Raw genomic sequence first — 19,434 nt, 5'->3', positions numbered from 1 at the left:
TGTTTTATTAGTGTGTGGGTTTAAAGCTATCTGCTAGTTGTATTTGTGTTTACATTATTTACCCGGTGATTAAGGTCTTGTTATTAAATTTTTGTTTTGTTTTTTAAACCATGTTGTATTTTTATCTTTTTGTGATGTTCCTGCAATAAATGTTAGAGTGTCATAATTAGTCTGTTTTTTTTTTCTTTATTGAAATTAAATCTGTGAAATGAACCCAGCTGCAATTCTACACTTTTCACTATGGAAGAATTGATACATTAGATTAACCAGACCATCATATTTTAGTGTAAATAACTACTATTATTAGAGTTGTAGGCTAGAGTATTTGTGTTATAAAATAACTATTTTTAGACCAACAAATGTCAAATATCGTGATAGTATAGCTTAAATATTTAAATAAAACTGGTGTGATAATTATGTAGTGAGTATTGGCCTAAAAACAAATGTTAACTATTGATGATAAAAAATGTAGAACTAGTCTAATCCTAAGTATCCATGGCCTATCTAAAACAAAAATGAAGGCACTGTGCAAGAAGGAAGTAGAAGGGGAAGTCAAAGACGTCACTGGACGAAGGACAACAAAAATTGGACTTGGCTGCTCGTTGCAGAATTACTCAGAGCAGCAGATGACTGAGACAATGGGCAGAAAATTATAACAACATCAACTTTGGTTTACACTAGCATAAATATGAAAATAAATAGATGAAATTATTTTTAAAAAGTATTCAAAAATCAACTAGCAGCTATATTTCATAATTTTAATTCATTAACAAAGCATTGTTATATGCATCCTTTAATTATCTATTGCAAAAAGAAAGACCTTTTAAATTTTATAGTAGCAACTACAAATAAATTAATATGGATTACACTCTATTGAAGAAACAAATAATGATACAAATAATGGCCTACAAAACCGTTTGTGAAAACAGATTTTTTTTTTAAAACAGCAAAATAAAGTTTAAAAAAAAGTGAAATTATATGCTAATTATTTTTAAAACTTTGTTTGGAGGCGAAATTGATGAATGTTTATCAATGACAAATGCTTTTGAAAGAACCAACTTTAAAATTCTTTTAATCCTTGTTGATTAGGTAGGCGCAAAATATTATCTAGTTAATGTTTTTTACAAGCATTATTTTGAACCTTTTTAAACCCATAATAATGTAATGAGGAGCAATTTTTGGTAAAGTCAAAATATTGACAATATTCATTTGTGGTCATACTATATATAATAACAAAATAAGTTAGCATTTTTTAATACTAAAGTTATAATAATTAGTTAACTATTTATGAGATTAGTAAAACAAATTTTGCATTGAAGTCTATAACATAATTCAGTCCTTTCAAACAAGTTTTAATTTATTATCTAAAATATATTAGGCCTAATACATTAGTTCAAATATAAGTTACAATAATGGCACATTCTGTTTAAACTGCTTAGTGTATGTATATATATATATATATATATATATATATATATATATATATATATATATATATATATATACATATATATATATATATATATATATATATATATATATATATATATATATATATATATATATAAGGTTGATTTAGCCATACTGGCTACAGGACATTACCCCCCTGGATATTTCCCCCCCCCCCCCGTATTTACCCGCCGGAGCAATTATCCCCCTGTCACTTACCCCCCCCCCCCCCGGGGAATTACCCCCCCCCCCCCTCAAGTTAAAATCCTAACTCTAACTAGAATTTCATACCTATATACTACTTTAATCCAAACCGTAAGAAAAAGACCAAAACCTAAGCATCCACCTTAGCCTAAAACTTCACACAAAACCAAAGCTAGACACAACCCTAACCCTAACACAGCTCTAACCCTAACCCTAACCCTAACCCTGTCCGGGGGGGGGCGTAATGTCCTACTGGGCGGGGGGTAATTGACAGGGGGGGTTATTACTCTGGGGGGTAATGTCGAAGGGGGGAATATCCGGGGGGTAATTGACAGGGGGGAAATGCCCTGTTCCCAGGCATACTACCTATGAAGGAAAACTTTTTTACAAAAAGCTAATTTTATGATTGTCTATACTTATTATAATGTATTTTTCTTGTGATCCTCTTCATTTAAAGGACTGGGATTATACAGGTTACAGTATGGATTACATTTTATTAGCAAATTAGGTGATACATAAAACAAAATGTGAACATTACAAAAAGCTAATTTTATGATTGTCTATACTTATTATAATGTATTTTTCTTGTGATCCTCTTCATTTAAAGGACTTGGATTATACAGGTTACAGTATGGATTACATTTTATTAGCAAATTAGGTGATACATAAAACAAAATGTGAACATTACTTAGTTTGAGCCACACAAACATTTCAGCCAAATTTTTGTTATTATCTTCTCAGTCTTTTTTAAATGCTGCATATTGTTTCTCTTTATTGTAAAGGAAGTTCTTGTCTTTTACTGCTTACACCAACCCATTGCTGATAATTTTAATTTGAAAGTGTAAAGCTTAAAACAAACATTGCATATAAATCAATTAAAATAATTATTTAAAGCATGGAAGCATTGCCAATAGAAAAATCCAAAGGTGAATAAAGTAAAGGCATTTAAAAACCGGAGCTAAATCTAATTAATCGTAGAAACCACCATGCATTTTAACAAGATGAGCATAACATTCTTGCTCTGATTGGAAATCTGATTGGAAATCTGCCAAACAAATCCAACAGAAGTAGATTTTACACCCACTGCAATGCATCTTATTGCATCCTCCATTTTTTTCTATCACAGTTGTACATTTGGGACAGTGCTTTCTGTTGTTGGGGTCAGCTCGTATCCATTGATCTATATTTAAATCTGCTTCCTTTGTGGTTGCAGCCATTCTACAGGTGAGACCTGCATGGTACACTGTGTGGCAGGAGGTGCACAGGCTGACAGAGCATGATGGGCAGGTAAACTCATTGGCCTCTTCACAGGCAGTCACCTCATACACGATAGGACAGTTGGGGGTCAAGCAGAATTTGTACTTGCTGGGATTCAGAGAAACCAATGCGTTCAGAGACCTTTGCAGCAGTTTTGCTTTGTTTACCCACTTTCTCTTGACCATAAACTGGAAATCTCTCCAGACCAAAGGCTGACCACATGTCTGACGTTCACATTTTACTGGGAATTTGTTTTCCCCCACAGCATCGTCAAGCTGGAGCCTGAGACAGCCCAGGCAGTAGCCATGCCCACAGCCCTCAAGCCTGTACAGATCTTCTGCTGTGTCTACTGGACTCAGGCATATGCCGCAGTCTGGTAAACCTTTATCACCATCAATGCCAGGATTTCTAGCCAGGGAAGCTTCCACCTCAGCTATTCTCGCCAACGCCTTGTCTACAGACTCTCTATCCCCAATAAGTGACAGTTCTTGCAGTTTGAAATTTATAATGACATCACTAAGAGAAAACGTTTCAACAAGGTCATCACGGAGATTTTGGAACTCTGCCATCAAAGCTTTCATTAGACCTACTGGTTTCCCTGGGCCTTTTAAGCTGACAGTCTTATGGCATCCTTGATTGATTTTATCCAAATATTTATTGATCTCTATTTTGCACTGGCTAATATTTTCTGGAATTCCGTAAAGATGAAGTTTTTCTCTACGCTCATCGATGACTATGACAATTGATAAAGATTGTTCTATTTCACGTAAAAATGCTTTCCCCTCACGATTGAGAAGTTTTTTTATTAGATTATCCTCACCACACTGGATGATCTCCCCTTGCAGCACCTTCTGAATCAAATCTCTAGCTTCAGCTATCTCCTGAGCTTTCTCTGATGATACTTCAATGATAAAGTTCTTGTTTTTTATGATTCGTTTGGACACCACAATCTGGTTGTTCTTCTGCAAACCTTCAAAAATTTCATCCAGCTGATGTTCTGAGACTTTCATGATGAACTGGGGTACATAAAAAGTGGTCCTGAGGTTCAGGTGGATTTGAATAGGGCTGCCAAAAATCATGCACCCTCTTACAGATTCACAAGCAGCCAATCCAGCTACTGGATCATCAAATTGAATGAAACCAATATGATCAACATGGTTCTCTTTTGGTGGTCTCAAATCCAGTTCAAATTTATTTCGAGGAGTGTATTTTTCAAATTCTTTAACCAACTGTTGTTTGTAGCAGGACATTTCAGTGTCGGTTGGAGCATTGACTTTATTGCGGACTAGGCTTACACGTATTTGTTTTTCTAAGTATTCCCTATTATCCAGTAAATGTAAAAATGCATTTTTGATCTCAGTTTCACTTGCTGACCCTGTTTTAAAGCACATTAATTCATTCTCATTTTTGGACCTTTGAATTTTAACCATCCCAGTAGGCAGAGATAAGTAGCGTCCAACTAATCCTGCTGTGTCCACCGCTGGACACACTATAAAGGCTGTCCCTGGTGGTTTAATTGGTCTTCTGTACCAGGAAAGTTTAGCAGAATAATTTCTCTTTTTCTTCTGTTGAGTTTTTAGTTTACCAACATGTGTCTCATCCTTCTGTGTACCTTCAACAGCTCTCTCTGCTTCAGCTGGTGAGCTGTATCTAACAAAACCCCAGGGCTCCGATTTTCTGAAGGATATTATTTCTTTTATTGCTCCAAAACATTCAAACTTGGCCCTGATCATTTCCTCTGTGGTGTTGTGAGTACAGTTTGTGACCAGGACTTCAGTGTTTTGGTCAGGCATGAGCAATAGATTGACTTTTCCTCCTTGGCCAAGGACGACTCGAAATCCACATTCAGGTTTTCCGTGATCTGCACACAAAAGTGGTAACTCCTCTTCCTCCAATGTCAAAACTTTTCTTAGATCATATTTTGATTTCATTATTTTTTTAAGGGCCTCCTTACTCATTGTAGACGTAGAGTAGATCTCAATGGTCCCCAGTTCTCTGTCAGCTTCTACAACAATGTTGGCCATTCCTTCTTCAAGCAACTCATTTTCCAACTGGCGCAGATTACTGTACCTTGGACCAACAATCTTTTGAAATATAAACCTTCCAACTTCCTCTTTGTGCACAACTTTGATCCTCCTCTCCCTGACACTCTGCAGGTTGAGGGAAATTTTTTGGCTGGCAATGGCCTCGGTGACCCAGTCTTCATCAACCACTGTCATTCCTTTGATGAAATCTCTGGAAGTTTTAGTCAACTCTGTGTACACTACCCATTCTGGTTGGGCATTTTGGGACACCAGACTAGAGGATGGATGAAAATGTACTTGTCTTTCTACCAAAGGTACAAAATATCCAGCTTTGATATGACCCAAATAATGACTCAGTGAAGGGAGGTAAGACAGAAAGATCATTTTTCTCAAAGCATTGAGAGTTGCCTTATCTTCATTGAAAACATAATCCATGGAAGTATCAAGTTCTTTTTTCAATACAGAAGACACTTCACCAACACATTGCTTGACAAAGTTAAAGATTTTATAATTAATGCTGTTTTCTCTACACCATTTGGACTGTCCAGATTTATCAAGCTTTTCACACTGTTTGTAAACTTGCAAGTGTGTAAATATATCACCAAACTCAGAACTGAAGAGATTTTTTTTCTGGGATGATTTCTGTTGTTCAGACTCTGCTAGGCCCCTGTAAAACAGATTTGTCCCATGGGTTATCAGAGCTGCCACAACTACAGAGTCATACAGTAAGTTTTCTTTGTTTCCTTGAAAGATTAGGTAGCCTTGTCTGGGGTCAAAGGGTAACTTTGAAATCCATCTCCCAATGTCTGTTATTCCACTTGAGTTCAATGCCCCAAGCTGGTGCAGAAGGGTCAAAGCTGAGTCAATGGCCTCCTTGCTGGGGGGCTGAACAAACTCATACTTGGTACAGTCAATGCCAAGTTCTGCAAGTTTCAGGACAGCTTGACCCAGGTGGACTCGAAGAATTTCTGGATCACTGATGGTGGCCATGGAGTGGTAGCTCTCTTCAGTGTAGAGCCTGTAGCACTTGCCACTGGCAGTGCGTCCAGCTCTGCCTTTCCTCTGGTCAGCGGAGCTTTTGCTGATGACGTGTGTCCCCAGAAGATTGATGTTTTTCTTGGGATCATATTTCATTTCTTTGGCCACACCTGTGTCTATAACATACTTAATGCCATCAATTGTAATGGAGGTTTCTGCACAGTTTGTGGCAAAAACTATTTTCCTTACTCCATCTGGAAGAGGCTGAAAGACTTTCTTTTGTTCATCAGGTGGAAGCTGTCCATGAAGTGGAAAACATTTGAAGTCTGTTAGCTGTCTTTCTGTGGCACCTGCTGCTAACTGTTTGACTAACTCTTCACAGCATCTCATGATTTCAACAGGAGAAGTAAGAAAAACAAGAATATCACCAGGACCTTCATTCTTGTGGACATGTACTGCTTTAGCAGCCGCTTTCTTTTCATAATCTTCAAACTCATTTGTGTTGTCCATCTCATACAAGACATCTACTGGAAATGTCCTGCCTGAAACTCTCAACTCTGGCCCACATTGAAAGTACTTGATAAAAAGTTCAGGTTCTATAGTGGCTGATGTAATGACCACTTTCAAATCAGGTCTTTTGGGTAAACAAGCTTTGATCATGCCCAGCAGAAGGTCAGTGTAAATACTGCGCTCATGTGCTTCATCCACAATGATGCAAGAGTACTCAGTGAGCTCTGCATCTTTCAAGCACTCATTTAGCAAACAGTGGTCAGTTGAGAAAATTATTTTGGTCATTTGTGAGACCGTTTTTTTAATCCCAGTTTTGTAGCCAACAAGACCCCCAACTTTCTTCACCATCTCCTTGGCCACACGTTCAGCAAGAGTTATGGCCGCCACTTTACGAGGCTGTGTACAGATGATAGCACCACTTCCTGCTAGACCAGCCTCGTACAGGTACTGGGCTATCTGGGTACTTTTTCCTGAGCCTGTCTCACCCAGTATGACAGAGACTTGGTTTGCCTTAACATGTTCTACAATGTCCTTTCTCCTGGCGTAAATGGGCAAAGCTGTGCTAAGTCGTTGACACTCAACTCCCACTGTCTCAAGGACATTGTTCAAATCTGCCATTGAAGCTGTCAGTAGATTCAGCTGTTTCACTCTTTCTTTTAGTTCATTACAATCATCTTCAAAAACTTTCAGCTGTTTAGTTAACTCAACTAATTTATCTCTTAGGGCCAGCTCTTCACTGTTGTCAACATCATCTTCACTTTCCTCAACAAAAGCAGGTGAATCAAATGTTTTAATAGACTCTTCATTAATTTGATTCTTTTCTTCATGTTTTTTAAGTGCTTCTTCATAATATCTTATCTTTACTTTATGTTTCTCCATGCTAGAGACCATCTTTCTATCAATTTCACAAACAGTAGCATCAACCTGAGTCCTGAGGTGTTTAATCTTCAGTGGGGGATTCTTGCCTACAGCTGTGTCTGCTATCAAAGGTCGCACAGAGATTCCTTCTAGTCTTACCCTGTTCAGTTTCTTGACAAGCCTGGAGGCAGCAGATTTGCTTGGACAAAACATTTCAAAAATTGTACGAGAATCCAGTAGCTGAACCTCGGACAAATTATCCATACTGACCTGATGGTACAGATAATTTTGGAAAAAATCTCTGGCTTCAGTTTTACTAGAGAAACTTTTCCCAACAGAAACTGAGACTTTAGTGGGCCGAGGACTTGAAGTCTCTTCAGTTTTAACCAACTTTGATGAATTAACATTTTCAGCCATTTTATTTTGGGCACCATATTTTTTTACTGTTCTTTTTGGTTTTAAAAAGTCTTGTTCTGGATTAGACCAGGCCCTTGGTTCTTTTCTTTCACCATCCTGAATGTTGGTTTGTTTGAACGTCTTGTTATCTTCTTCCTCCTGGTCTGGGCTGTTTGCTATCTCAAAACTGACTGGAACATTCAAGGCCATTTTCAAATTTATTCAGCTGATTTGTTTTTAGTAGAACCTTGGTTGTATTGTGAAAAAAACTGAAAAATAAAATTTTGAACTGGAAAACTATGATTCTCACATTTTAAAGCCAATGCCCCTGTTACCCTGCCCCACATTGGGGAGCTAACACACCCAGTGGGAACACTGTTCAAACAATCTTTAACTACCACAGATAAAATGGATCCTAAGACAAAATAACTAAACAATCTTTAACTACCACAGATAAAATGGATCCTAGGACAAAATAAGTAAACAATCTTTAACTACCACAGATTAAATGCATCCTAGGACAAAATAAGTGGAATGCAGACATGCCTACCCCTGTCAGCCAAAAGTAGGAACAGTTATGCCTAAAAAGAGGAATTTGAAGCCAAAAAGAGGAACACACGCACAGACGCAACTTTACTAAGTCAAAAATAAAAATAATTAATTAAAAATTACTCTAATGACATTAGTAGGCTTCTAGTCCTATATAACTAGTCTCTAGGATACATTTAAATACTGCTTAACGTCAGCTTACATTTTTTAAAATAAATTAACCAGTAACCCCCCCCCCCCCCCAATAACAGTCCTGACTACAATTTGAAATAATTTACAGCTCCCAAAATCGTTGCTACCATCTGTAGAAATGGTGAAAGGACTCGATTTCATCCTTAAAGCTAAAGACATTGTAGATTTTGCAGCTATTTCTTTAACTATGGCTGTCCCTTTCGATCTCCCACACTGAAATTGTTTAGCAACTTTATCTTCTTTGAACATTAATTTAAAGCTTTAGAAAATGTATCTAATGAAGCAAGAGGCAAATTCATTTCAGTAACTAGATCAACTAGCATAACTTCAGCTTTTATAACATCATTGATTGATTTTTTAGGCTTAGTCGAAGTAAAAAACAATTCAACTTTTTTTGATTCTTTGACTAGCTTAGCTAGCTCCACGGGTTTTGCACTTGCACTGTGCTTGGTAATGTCGTACTTTCCTCCATATTTTATTTTAAACTCACAATTCCAAATCTCACAATGAGCATTTGTTTCGCAATTCTTTCCTTTTTTGATAAAAGGAAATTCTTCCGAATATTCAGTTCTGAAGCACTGAACACGTTTTTTTGAGGTTGAAGGGGATTCCCCGATCTCAGATACTGAACGTTTCGGCATTTTTCAACAAGGAAACGGAAGTAAACAGGGAACGCCGTTCACTTCCGTTTTCTAGTTTTCTGGAGGGATATTCGCACTTTTGCTAATAAATTTCTTTTTCCTTTTTTTAAAATAACTTTTTTTTATTATTTTCGAAAAGAATTCGGAACAAAACGAGTCCAAGTCGGAACGACGGAACAAATTACTTTTGAGGGTAAAAAAGCGGAACGGTTCCGCTTTTGTCGGGACGGTAGGCATGTCTGGGAATGGCCCACCCTAAAAAAAGCTAAAATGTATTGGGCTGTTACAATAACCAGAAGAGATGATCCATAGTATGATTGCACTTGTTGATCCAATGAATGAATGGACCTGTTGATCCATAGTATGAATAGACCTTTTTATTTGACTAAATCTTGTTATTTTTTGTTTTTCTCCAAATTATTTAAGCTCTTGAGGGAACCTGCAGTTGCATTAGGTTTAGCTACTTGAGCCTTAATCTCTGTCACATGACCAAGGCCTGAGAATCAATAGCACTGTTGAAGTTGAGAGCATTAGTGGGATAGACTGATTAGCCAGCCCTTTAAATATATTCCTTTAGGAACTAAAACATTAAGAGTTGGGATTGGGGTTGCAGTATCAATATGATGTATTGATTTTTATGTTAATTTATTGATTTGTATTATGTTCCCAATTGCCTTGATTGAACACCTATTGCCAACAATTTTATTCTAAATTTTTATTTACTTTCAATGTAAATAACATACAGCAATTTATTTGACAGGCAGTTAACTAAAAATAAAATAGTACAATAGTCCTGGCTTATTACTCAATCTGAAACTTAAAATACTGAAAATTATTTGGCTAATAAATTTAGACCTGCATATCATTATTTGAAACTAACATTGTAAGTTGTAAGCATATACCACACTGTATTAACTTCAACTAAGTTAAAATATTAATTGGCATACTGGTAAAGTGATACTATAATTAAGTAATTTATTAGTTCATAATTACTAACTTTAAATTAGGTAGCCAAAAATCTAGGCCCAACTAGATCTACACTAAAATGTGTTTTATAACATCAATTAACTAATAATAATAGCCTAATAATAGTAATAATAATAATAGCAGACTCTAAATAATAATGAAATAACAAAAATGTTGAGGTACATATTGCTGTGATGTACTATTTTGACTAGATTCTAGATCTATATTCAATAGGCCTCTACTGTTAATAATTAAAAATAAAATATTAGCCTATGTGTGTCCTCTATAGTAATAGAAATAGCTGATTAATAATACTCCGATAGGCTAATAGCACGTAGATCTATGTATTCTAATTTGCATAAGTTAACAAATGTTATAACTATGGACATACATCAAATTAACAAATATGTAAACTTTAGTTAGCCTAGTACTAGATCTAGAATTTAGTAGTATAGACATAGTGGTAAAATCTATCTTAGCTTAGCGTCGTAAATTCGGCCAAAACTAGTAATGTGGGAGAGAGTGAATTTATGTGTATGTCTTTAAATATGAGTTTATTTTCTTATATCTAATATATAAAGCTCAATTCTGTATGTAACTTGTAATATGTAAAGTGAAAAATGTTTGTCGCGGATACTTCTATGGATTTAAGTGTTAGGTTATTAAAGTCCTTATGGTCTAAATTTATGAGTTAAAAAATTAATATTGAAAGTGTTGGGAAATAATTTTCATTTTTCAAACTGAAAGTGATAATTGTCGGCATGTTCATTAAACACAAGTTTTTAAAAAATATCATCTTTTACAAAAATTCTAATTATGTCTTTATTTAGTCCTTTAGCACTTACTTCCCTTTGATAAATTAGGAAAACGCAATTACTTCCCTTTATAAAAAACATTGCATTAGTGGAAAAGAATTTACTTTTTATTACTTTGTTTTGGTGTTGGGAAAAAAATAATTACATAATTAGCGGGGATTGATCAAGTGCAAATGTTGTAGGTATTTTACGGATAAGCTTGGGGTATTATAATTGTTCATTAAATTGAAACGGGCGCGTTCGTTTAAGTGAGTGCAAAAGACTATGAATAAGTTGGGGTACTATAGTCGTTTATTAAGCTGAAACAAGCGATTCCGCCCCGGGCTAGACTGCGAGCACTTTGCGTTTATGTTCGCGTTAGTGTTTTCTTTGTGTTTAGGTTGGGTTTGCGTTAGTGGTTGCGTTTTGATTTGTTTCGTTTTTGTTCTTTCTTTTTTCGTTTTTGTTTGTGTTTTTTTCTTTGGGTTTGTATTTGATTTTGTGGTTGGTTTTTGCGTTTGGATTTGGTTTGTTTTCGTTTGCTTTTTTGTTTGTTTTTTCTTTGTGTTTGTATTGTTGTTAAATTTTTGTTTTCGTTTGTATTTGTAATTGTGTTAGCGTTATGTTTGCGTTTTGTTGTTTTGGTTTTGGTTGGTTGTGGTTTGGATGGGAAATGCCGGATTTATGATGATTACTAAACACACAGGTAATGGTCTTTAACAGAAAGGTTTTAAACAGAAGCCAGAGCAGGGCCTGGCCGGGACGGCTAGTATTTTATAAAATATTATAGATAATTGAATAATAGATCAAGGTAAAATCTTAGTTTAGCGTCGTAAATTCCAACGTAGCTAGTTAGTATTAGTAATGTGCGATGAAGGTAACTAATGAATATTTCTTTCATTTGGCCATATTTATGACATATTTTACATAATTAAACAGATAATTGAATAACAAATCACAATACATGACCAAACCAGTCAAAAATATCCTGGAATAAACTTTAAACTACCCAGACAACAATGAGTAAATACAAGCAGCGGCCATGTTTCAAAAACAATAATCGAGTAGTTTCCCTTGAAAATTGTCTATTCGGATGTCTGTTGTGTTGATTTTGTGGTTTAAAATGTTTAAAATGGTTGTTTTGTTTTTTTTAATATTTTTTAATATATTAATGTTTCTTTTTTTCAATATAGTTGTCTAATAGACCTATTCAGACTTAATAGTGTGCATCCAAGACCACAACAATTGTTGGGAGGTCGAACTTTTGAACACTTTATTTGCAGTAATCAAATCAATATTAGATCGCCCATAAATGACGTCGCTCTTAAGATAGTAATGACAGCGTACATTATTACAGAACACAACTTATGAACATATTGTTTCAGATAGAAATTGTGATTTTTGGTGGGGAGAGGTTGAGTAGAACTCAGCGATGTTATTTTTAGACGAGTCAGGTTTTTTTCTTCTTCTGTTTTTTTTTCTTCTAAAAACGTGATGGTTGTGGGAGAAAGACCAGCTGTAGAAGTATGACGCGTTATTCATTGGCGATCCATTTCCTCAGTGGGGGCGATAGAACTATTAAGAAGGGCCAAGAAATGTAAAAAGCATGCTAAGTCGCATTTCTTGAACCCCACCTTTTCATTCCCCCACTTAGCACATCGTCACCGAGTTAACGCTCGCGCGTGACGTCATGTACCGGTACCGCCAGCCGTTAGGCTAATTTTATGGAAATAAGCACTGCCGTTTTGACACTTATGCGACGTTTAATTTGATTACTGTTGTTGTTGTTCAATTAAACAGCCCACCACCCATCCATCACTCCGCCATTTAAATGTACGTGGTTATTTCTGCAAGCTTGCTGTTCTGAGACTTTCGGCCCTTTAAAAATGTATTAAACTCCGACCGTATAGAACTAGACTACCCATATTAAGCTCCAAAAGAAGCTTGGTGACAATAGGATGGCCGTCCGATTTTGAAGATGATCTGCGCTTTATAAAAATCACAATAAACGATAAGATGACACTTCTTTAAAGTAAATTATAGTTCTGAATCTTGATACAGTAAAAGTGATATTCGAAAATTAAGAGCCAGACTGAGTCAACATATTTCAATTTAAGTCCAAGAAAAAAAAAACTTGCTCAAAGGATGGAACATTACTAAATTTTTGCAGTTTCGCGAAATTGAATTAAAGTATTCACGTCATCTTACAAAGCGCGTTGGCCTACTGGTGCTCTAACGCGGCCCCATGCTAATGGCCGTATTCCTAACTCCCCGCATTAGACGCGGTTTATTCGTCGGCAGGCACTTGGTGGCAAGCCTTTTTGACGGGGATAATGTGTTGAGGCCGTTTTGCCAAACGTCTCAAACTAGCAGGCTTGCAACATTTATGATGATTTGTTTTGAGCAAGGTACACGTATAGGCCTTCTAATGCTTATTTATCGTTATTTTGATTGAACAAAGCATTATAGAGGTTCTCCATCAATGACCTAGATATTTTTCCCCGATCACCTCATTTCATGAGACCGACACGTCATAAATTGCGGAGCCGCCTGAGTTGACGTCAAAAATCTTCACTCACTCCCTAGCAAATCATATGTGACATCATTTATGGACAACCCCATATCACTCACTTGGGTACTTGATATTGACATTTTGACTACAAAGGATAACCAAAATGTGTCTGACAGGTGGAGACTTGCGATCGACCATAATGACAACACGCACTGAAGGGGTGGAGTGGCCAGTGGCGTAGCCAGGATCGTCTCAAGGGGGGGGGGGTTCCAATTTTTACCCGGGGACAAACTTTCGATTTGCACCCCCCCCCCCTCAAACTTTCGATTTGCACACCCCCCCTCCTCAAACTTTCGATTTGCACCCCCCCCCCTCAAACTTTCGATTTGCACCCCACCCCTCAAACTTTCGATTTGCACACCCCCCTCATACTTTTTTCTATATACCGAGGGGTCTATGGGGGGGGGGGGTTATGACCCCCCCTACCCCCCCCCCTGCCTACGCCACTGGGAGTGGCTGATTGTTTTAAATGATGTTTTACCAAGGGAGCTGGTGGATAATACAATTTGTCTCTCTGTATATATAAATTAGGACAAACATTTATTGTTGTCAAAATTATGGCTAGATATCTTAGATAAGGCAGAGAGAAACGTATTTTTTTTACATCATGACTTTTTGTGACATTGACAACAAAAATATGACGGAGGTTGGGGTTTAATTAAGGTAAAGAGAAGTAAAAAAAAGAAACTGTCATAAGTTACGATTGATACACTAAGTAATGAAAAGAACAAACTGAAATGAAAATAGTGAACATTCAAACAATAAGAAATAAACCGGGAGTGATCTCCCGTAAACTTTCTCGAATATTCTTATATAAAATAACAGGGGATGGGAACTCGGGCTATAGACATGATTTTTAATCCATTTTAAATACTTAAAGTTTTAAAAATAGAATAAAATCTCGTAGACAAAAAAATTGCACACCAAGTGAACGCCAAATAAAAAAGTGCATAATGGTGGGCAATATTATTAGTACTTTAAAAATTTACATTAGTTTTTTGAGAAATCGGAAGTAGCGTAAATTACTACTTCCGATCAACGGAAATTACTCAACATTTAACAGAAGGTAGAGAATTAGATCTTTTACTTACATGTGAAATTTCATTTATCTATCTGAAATAGTACTCAAGTTATAGGCTTTTGAAAAATTCAAAGTAGAAAAAGTACCACTTCCGGTTATCGGAAATCGCTCAAAAGTTGATACGGATCTACGATTTTGAAAAAAATACTTATATATGAAATTTCATCAACCTAGCTGTAACGGTACTCAAGTAATCGTGTTTACACACAGACATACGGACAAGATTGCAAAATTATGTTTTTCCGTATCCGTGAGGTGTAAAACGTCGAGATTTGTAAAAATCTCGATTTTTTTTTTGCACGATTACAATACTTTCTCTATACTTCGTATATACGAGAAAGTAAAAACTCAAACTATATAATTAGTACAAAAAACGTGATCTTTTAGATACAAGTTGCATCTCACAAAACATCTAGAGTTAATAAACTTATTTGTTAGGAAATTTAGTTTTTAAAGGGCCCTGCAGGACGGACTATACAACAAGACATCATATTTAAATACGTTTTCATACGAATAGAAATGAATGCTACTCTAAATAACTTTTTCTTAAGATGACAGCTATTTAATAGCAAATTTACTATCTCGAACAGGGTTGATAAGAACTAATTTCAGGGTATTTAAATTGATTTAACCATCAATGGCAATGAATCAATGGTGATCTATTATTCAATTATCTATATTTTATTAAAATATACGAAAATATAGGCCTACTCATATTTATTATTTAAAATTTAAAGACATATTTATTAATTCACTCTCCCTCACATTACTTGTTTTGGCCGAATTTACGACGCTTAACTAAGATTTTACCCAAGTCCGGCTAAACCCAGACTGGTTAATAACCTAACCTTAGTCTAGAACTAGAATAAAAACAAAAAAACTTTTAACAATTAATTAAAGCAGCCTCCCTTCTTCCGTTCTCCGCATCAAATGTGTTCTACCTTCCCTCACGGAAGTGACTTTCACACACTACACATAAACAAATAGTCCCTAACTCGCGGATAACAAACAAAACGCCACGAAACATACGACAGAATTATACAAAAAAGACACTTAATATAAACATTGACAACAATATAAACGAAATATATACAAACTAGCTGTAAACAGGGACATAAACAGTTAGACAGCGGCGCCATAATACAGGACTACACAACTAAAAAGTACAAGGGCCTGCACCATCCGTTGCATGTAAGGTTGAGGCAGCACCATCAAATTGTCAAACCCAATTTTTCTTCCTGGACGTAGATCTTCTCCGCGGGCCGGATGAGAGGACATCGCGGGCCGCATTCGGCCCGCGGGCCGTAGTTTGGAGACCCCTGATCTAGAGATCTAGTCCGAAATGGTCAATATTGCTACGCAGAGTAGCCACCCCTGACACTAGATGGCGACACGTACATCTGGGTTAAACTGTTTGTAAACAAACATGTATGCTGATATTTAAATAGTAAATAGTAGTATGTTTGAGAGATCGTGTGTGTATTTTAAATCAAATAAATTGCGTAATATCTGAAAATGCCTTCATAATGCGGTGTACTATTTACTGGATAGCTTTTCAAGTGATTGTACTCGCATTTTAATTATATAATAAAGTGTATAATGTATAAGTTATAAGACTGAAAAATGCCAGCATATATTAATAATTTAATAATTAATAATAGTATTATTGCTCTGTACCAAAGTGTAGGGGAAAAGGTGGACACCTATTCCCCAAAAATAAAGAACTTCGTTCCAAATGGATCGCATCTATTAAACGGGAGAAACCTGATCATGGCAAGTGGGAGCCATCAAAGACGTCGATTGTCTGTAAAAGACATTTTAAAGAAGATGATTTTAAGAGTGATGTCATTTTTCAATTTTGCAACAGGTAAATTTACCACCTAACTTGTAGTCATATTGCATTAGGTAGTATAGAGCCTAGGTCAGTTGTTATATATATGCCAGAATCGAAGGCCTTGAACTAAGTGTTGCATTTACCCTTAGTCTAATCACTAATCGTAGTCTTACATCTCTATCTTGACTACTATTACCACACTACACTATAATCTCAAATAAATATTACTATTTAATAGGCCCTAGCCCTATTATTTTAAATTTAATAATATGTCGTTACTTTTAGATTAGGCATAATATGAGCAATTTCTGGTAATTTATTAAGTAGGCCTAATTATCTGATTACTGTATTATTCATTATAATCTAGGCCAGCCATTAGATTTCTATTACTTTAGACCTGGCATAAATTTAAAATTACATTCATATCATCACTATTTCTAAATTGAATTAACCATTGCTAGAAAAAACTGCTTATATTAATTCTATGATAAAATATGTATTTCAGGAATCCCAGAATTTTGAAATGTTTGAAAAAGATGGCAGTGCCATCTATTTTTGAATGGACAATATCCCCCAAGACACTTGAAATGGCTAGAAAAAGAAGGCTATTAAAACAAGAAAGGACAGAAACTGTGCAACCCCACCAAGAGGACAACATTACTGTGGTGAAATGTGTCTTGGGTGAAGGATCAACAGTTGAAGACCCAGGAGCATCAGAAATGGTTGTGTGCAACCTAGACATTGGGGCTGAAGAAATTGTTGGTGAGTTCTGTGAAGACCCAGGTCCAGAAGTAATAGCTATTGGGTGCAGTAATACCACAGAAGAGGAGACAAATGTATTAGAAGAATCAGTTAAACAACGTTATCTTTCATTTGAAAGGATAAAGGACAATGACAAACTTATCAATCACTACACTGGCTTGGACAGTACAGCAACTTTTTTTTTACTGTGTTGTGGACATTAGGGAGAGGGGTTGATAAATTAAATTACATTTATACTCAGTCTTGTGAATGTCTGTGTACACATGACCAATTTTTATTAATGTTGGTTAGATTAAGGCACCATTACCCTGTAATTGAGCTTGCTAGAACGTTTGATATTTCCAGTTTTACTGTTCAAAATATATTTATTACATGGATTAATGAGCTGGAAGGTCTGACAGTGGAATGTAGGGGAAACGACATCCTTAAAATACTGGTCAAAGCACAAGGAGAGAAGCTGTTGGAAGAGGTTGAGAAGAGCCACTCCGTGGTGATCATTGTTGACAGCCGCAAGGAGAGGATCCATTTCTATGGAACTGCAGAAAATGTGACCAATGCTCAGAATTATATCAAGGAATATCTCAATAAACTAGGCAGGAACAAAAAGGTTATCTCTTTGAGAGATTCAAGATATCTACTGGGCATATTGAAAGTTCTGGCAAATTTGTACGGCTCATGGCCAGATGGAGTCAATGATCAGCTGGAACTGATAGATATTGACACCAACTTAAAACAACAACAGATCACTTTGTTGGGTGAGAGTGGTGCAGTGGATAGAGCACTAGCCACGATTGGTGACCTAGCTGTGTCGTACCTGTATGCTCAAGGTCCACAGGAAGGTCCATGGATGCCCTACTGCATCATGTGCAAGTGTCCAGTGTCTGATAAATCTGACCTGTACAGACTTGAGTGCTGTGGACACTGCTACTGTGTAATGTGCTTGATTATAAGCATGAATGCCTGTGTTGAAGGCAGAGATTTCCCCCTTACATGTGCTGTTGAAAGCTGCAAGTCACCTTTGGCCTGGAGGGACTTGAAAGCTCTCTTTGAGAATGAATGGCTCCTGTCTGACATCCTAGTGACCAAGTCTATTGACCACTTTGTGCTGAATCATTCAGACAAATACAAGTTTTGTTTGACCCCTGATTGTCCAGTTGTGTATGAGGTCACTAGCACAGAGGAGGGGTCAGAATTCAATTGTCCAGTTTGCTCACTAAGTGTCTGCACATCATGTCACACCATCTACCATGTTGGTCTCAATTGCAAAATGCATGCAAGCATATAAAAATATAGAACATACTACATGCATAAGTTGAACTCTCTCAATCTCTGGATGACTCAGACTAGACTGCCTCTTTCATGTTTTTACTATTGGCCTGCAATATAATTACACTAAAATCTGTGCCTCTTTATGAAGTACCTACCATTTTCACACATGACTTAGCTAGATCTTAGCTCTGTACACCATTCAATACATGTTTCTTAAAAGACATTTGACTTGGTAGAATGGCATAGCTTTCCATTTTTATTTGCTTTTCCATTGCTGTGTAGCAATGCTTATTGTATTCTGGTTTATTTATTTCTATTTTGAAATAACTCAGCCCTCTCCCTGTGGTAACTACTTACTTCCCCTTACTGTGGAGATGATTTTTATTTTAAAATCTGATACAGATTTTTTCATTATGCTAGTTTACTTTTAAACTCTTTTTACCTTGAAAAAAAAGTTGACTGATGTTATTATATCAAATTCTGTATGCTCCGGCAATATGATATTTTAATAATTTGTCAACTGAAAATAAGGCTAGATAAAAAAGAATGTTTTTATTAAATTAACCAGTTACTATATTTTGCAAATTTTTAAGATTGGTGATTGTTTTTCCTCTATTTAGCATAAACTATTTAACAGAATTATTCCTATTTACAAATGTTTTATTAGTGTGCTATCTAAATAATATTTAAAATAATTATTCCTATTTACAAATGATTTATTAGTTAAAGCTGTTTAAATAATATCAAAAATAATTATTCCTATTAACAAATGTTTTATTAGTGTGCTATCTAAATAATATTAAAAATAATGATTCCTATTTACAAATGTTTTATTAGTGTGTGGGTTTAAAGCTATCTCCTAGTTGTATTTGTGTTTACATTATTTACCCGGTGATTAAGGTCTTGTATTTAAATTTTTGTTTTGTTTTTTAAACCATGTTGTATTTTTATCTTTTTGTGATGTTCCTGCAATAAATGTTAGAGTGTCATAATTAAAATCTGTTTTTTCTTTCTTTATTGAAATTAAATCTTTGAAATGAACCCAGCTGCAATCTCTACAATTTTCACTATGGAAGAATTGATACATTAGATTAACCA

General features: G+C 35.8%; 2 protein-coding genes across 4 annotated transcripts; one reads left to right on the top strand and one right to left on the bottom strand.

The window, feature by feature from the left end:
• Window positions 1–1,961: 1,961 nt before the first annotated feature.
• Window positions 1,962–15,395, bottom strand: LOC131942020 (uncharacterized). 2 transcript variants are annotated; one of them, XM_059301680.1, is made up of 2 exons: window positions 15,320–15,395; window positions 1,962–7,945 (listed from the first exon to the last, which is right to left on the bottom strand). In XM_059301680.1, the coding sequence occupies exon 2, from the start codon at window positions 7,884–7,886 to the stop codon at window positions 2,622–2,624; it is 5,265 nt and encodes a 1,754-aa protein (XP_059157663.1). In that variant the 5' UTR covers window positions 7,887–7,945; window positions 15,320–15,395; the 3' UTR covers window positions 1,962–2,621. The 2 variants fall into 2 exon arrangements, with proteins under 2 accessions (XP_059157663.1, XP_059157664.1); XM_059301681.1 differs by having other exon boundaries at window positions 15,360–15,390.
• A 461-nt stretch (window positions 15,396–15,856) lies between these two features.
• On the top strand, window positions 15,857–19,334 carry LOC131942021 (uncharacterized). Of its 2 annotated transcripts, XM_059301683.1 has the most exons (3): window positions 15,881–15,899; window positions 16,154–16,338; window positions 16,811–19,334. In XM_059301683.1, the coding sequence occupies exon 3, from the start codon at window positions 17,348–17,350 to the stop codon at window positions 18,350–18,352; it is 1,005 nt and encodes a 334-aa protein (XP_059157666.1). In that variant the 5' UTR covers window positions 15,881–15,899; window positions 16,154–16,338; window positions 16,811–17,347; the 3' UTR covers window positions 18,353–19,334. The 2 variants fall into 2 exon arrangements, with proteins under 2 accessions (XP_059157665.1, XP_059157666.1); XM_059301682.1 differs by having other exon boundaries at window positions 15,857–16,338.
• Window positions 19,335–19,434: the final 100 nt, after the last annotated feature.

Source organism: Physella acuta, unplaced genomic scaffold (genome assembly GCF_028476545.2).
Source record: "Physella acuta isolate Inbredline_101_S28 unplaced genomic scaffold, ASM2847654v3 ptg000381l, whole genome shotgun sequence".
Taxonomy (NCBI): domain Eukaryota; kingdom Metazoa; phylum Mollusca; class Gastropoda; family Physidae; genus Physella; species Physella acuta.
This window is presented reverse-complemented; position numbering and strand designations above follow the sequence as displayed.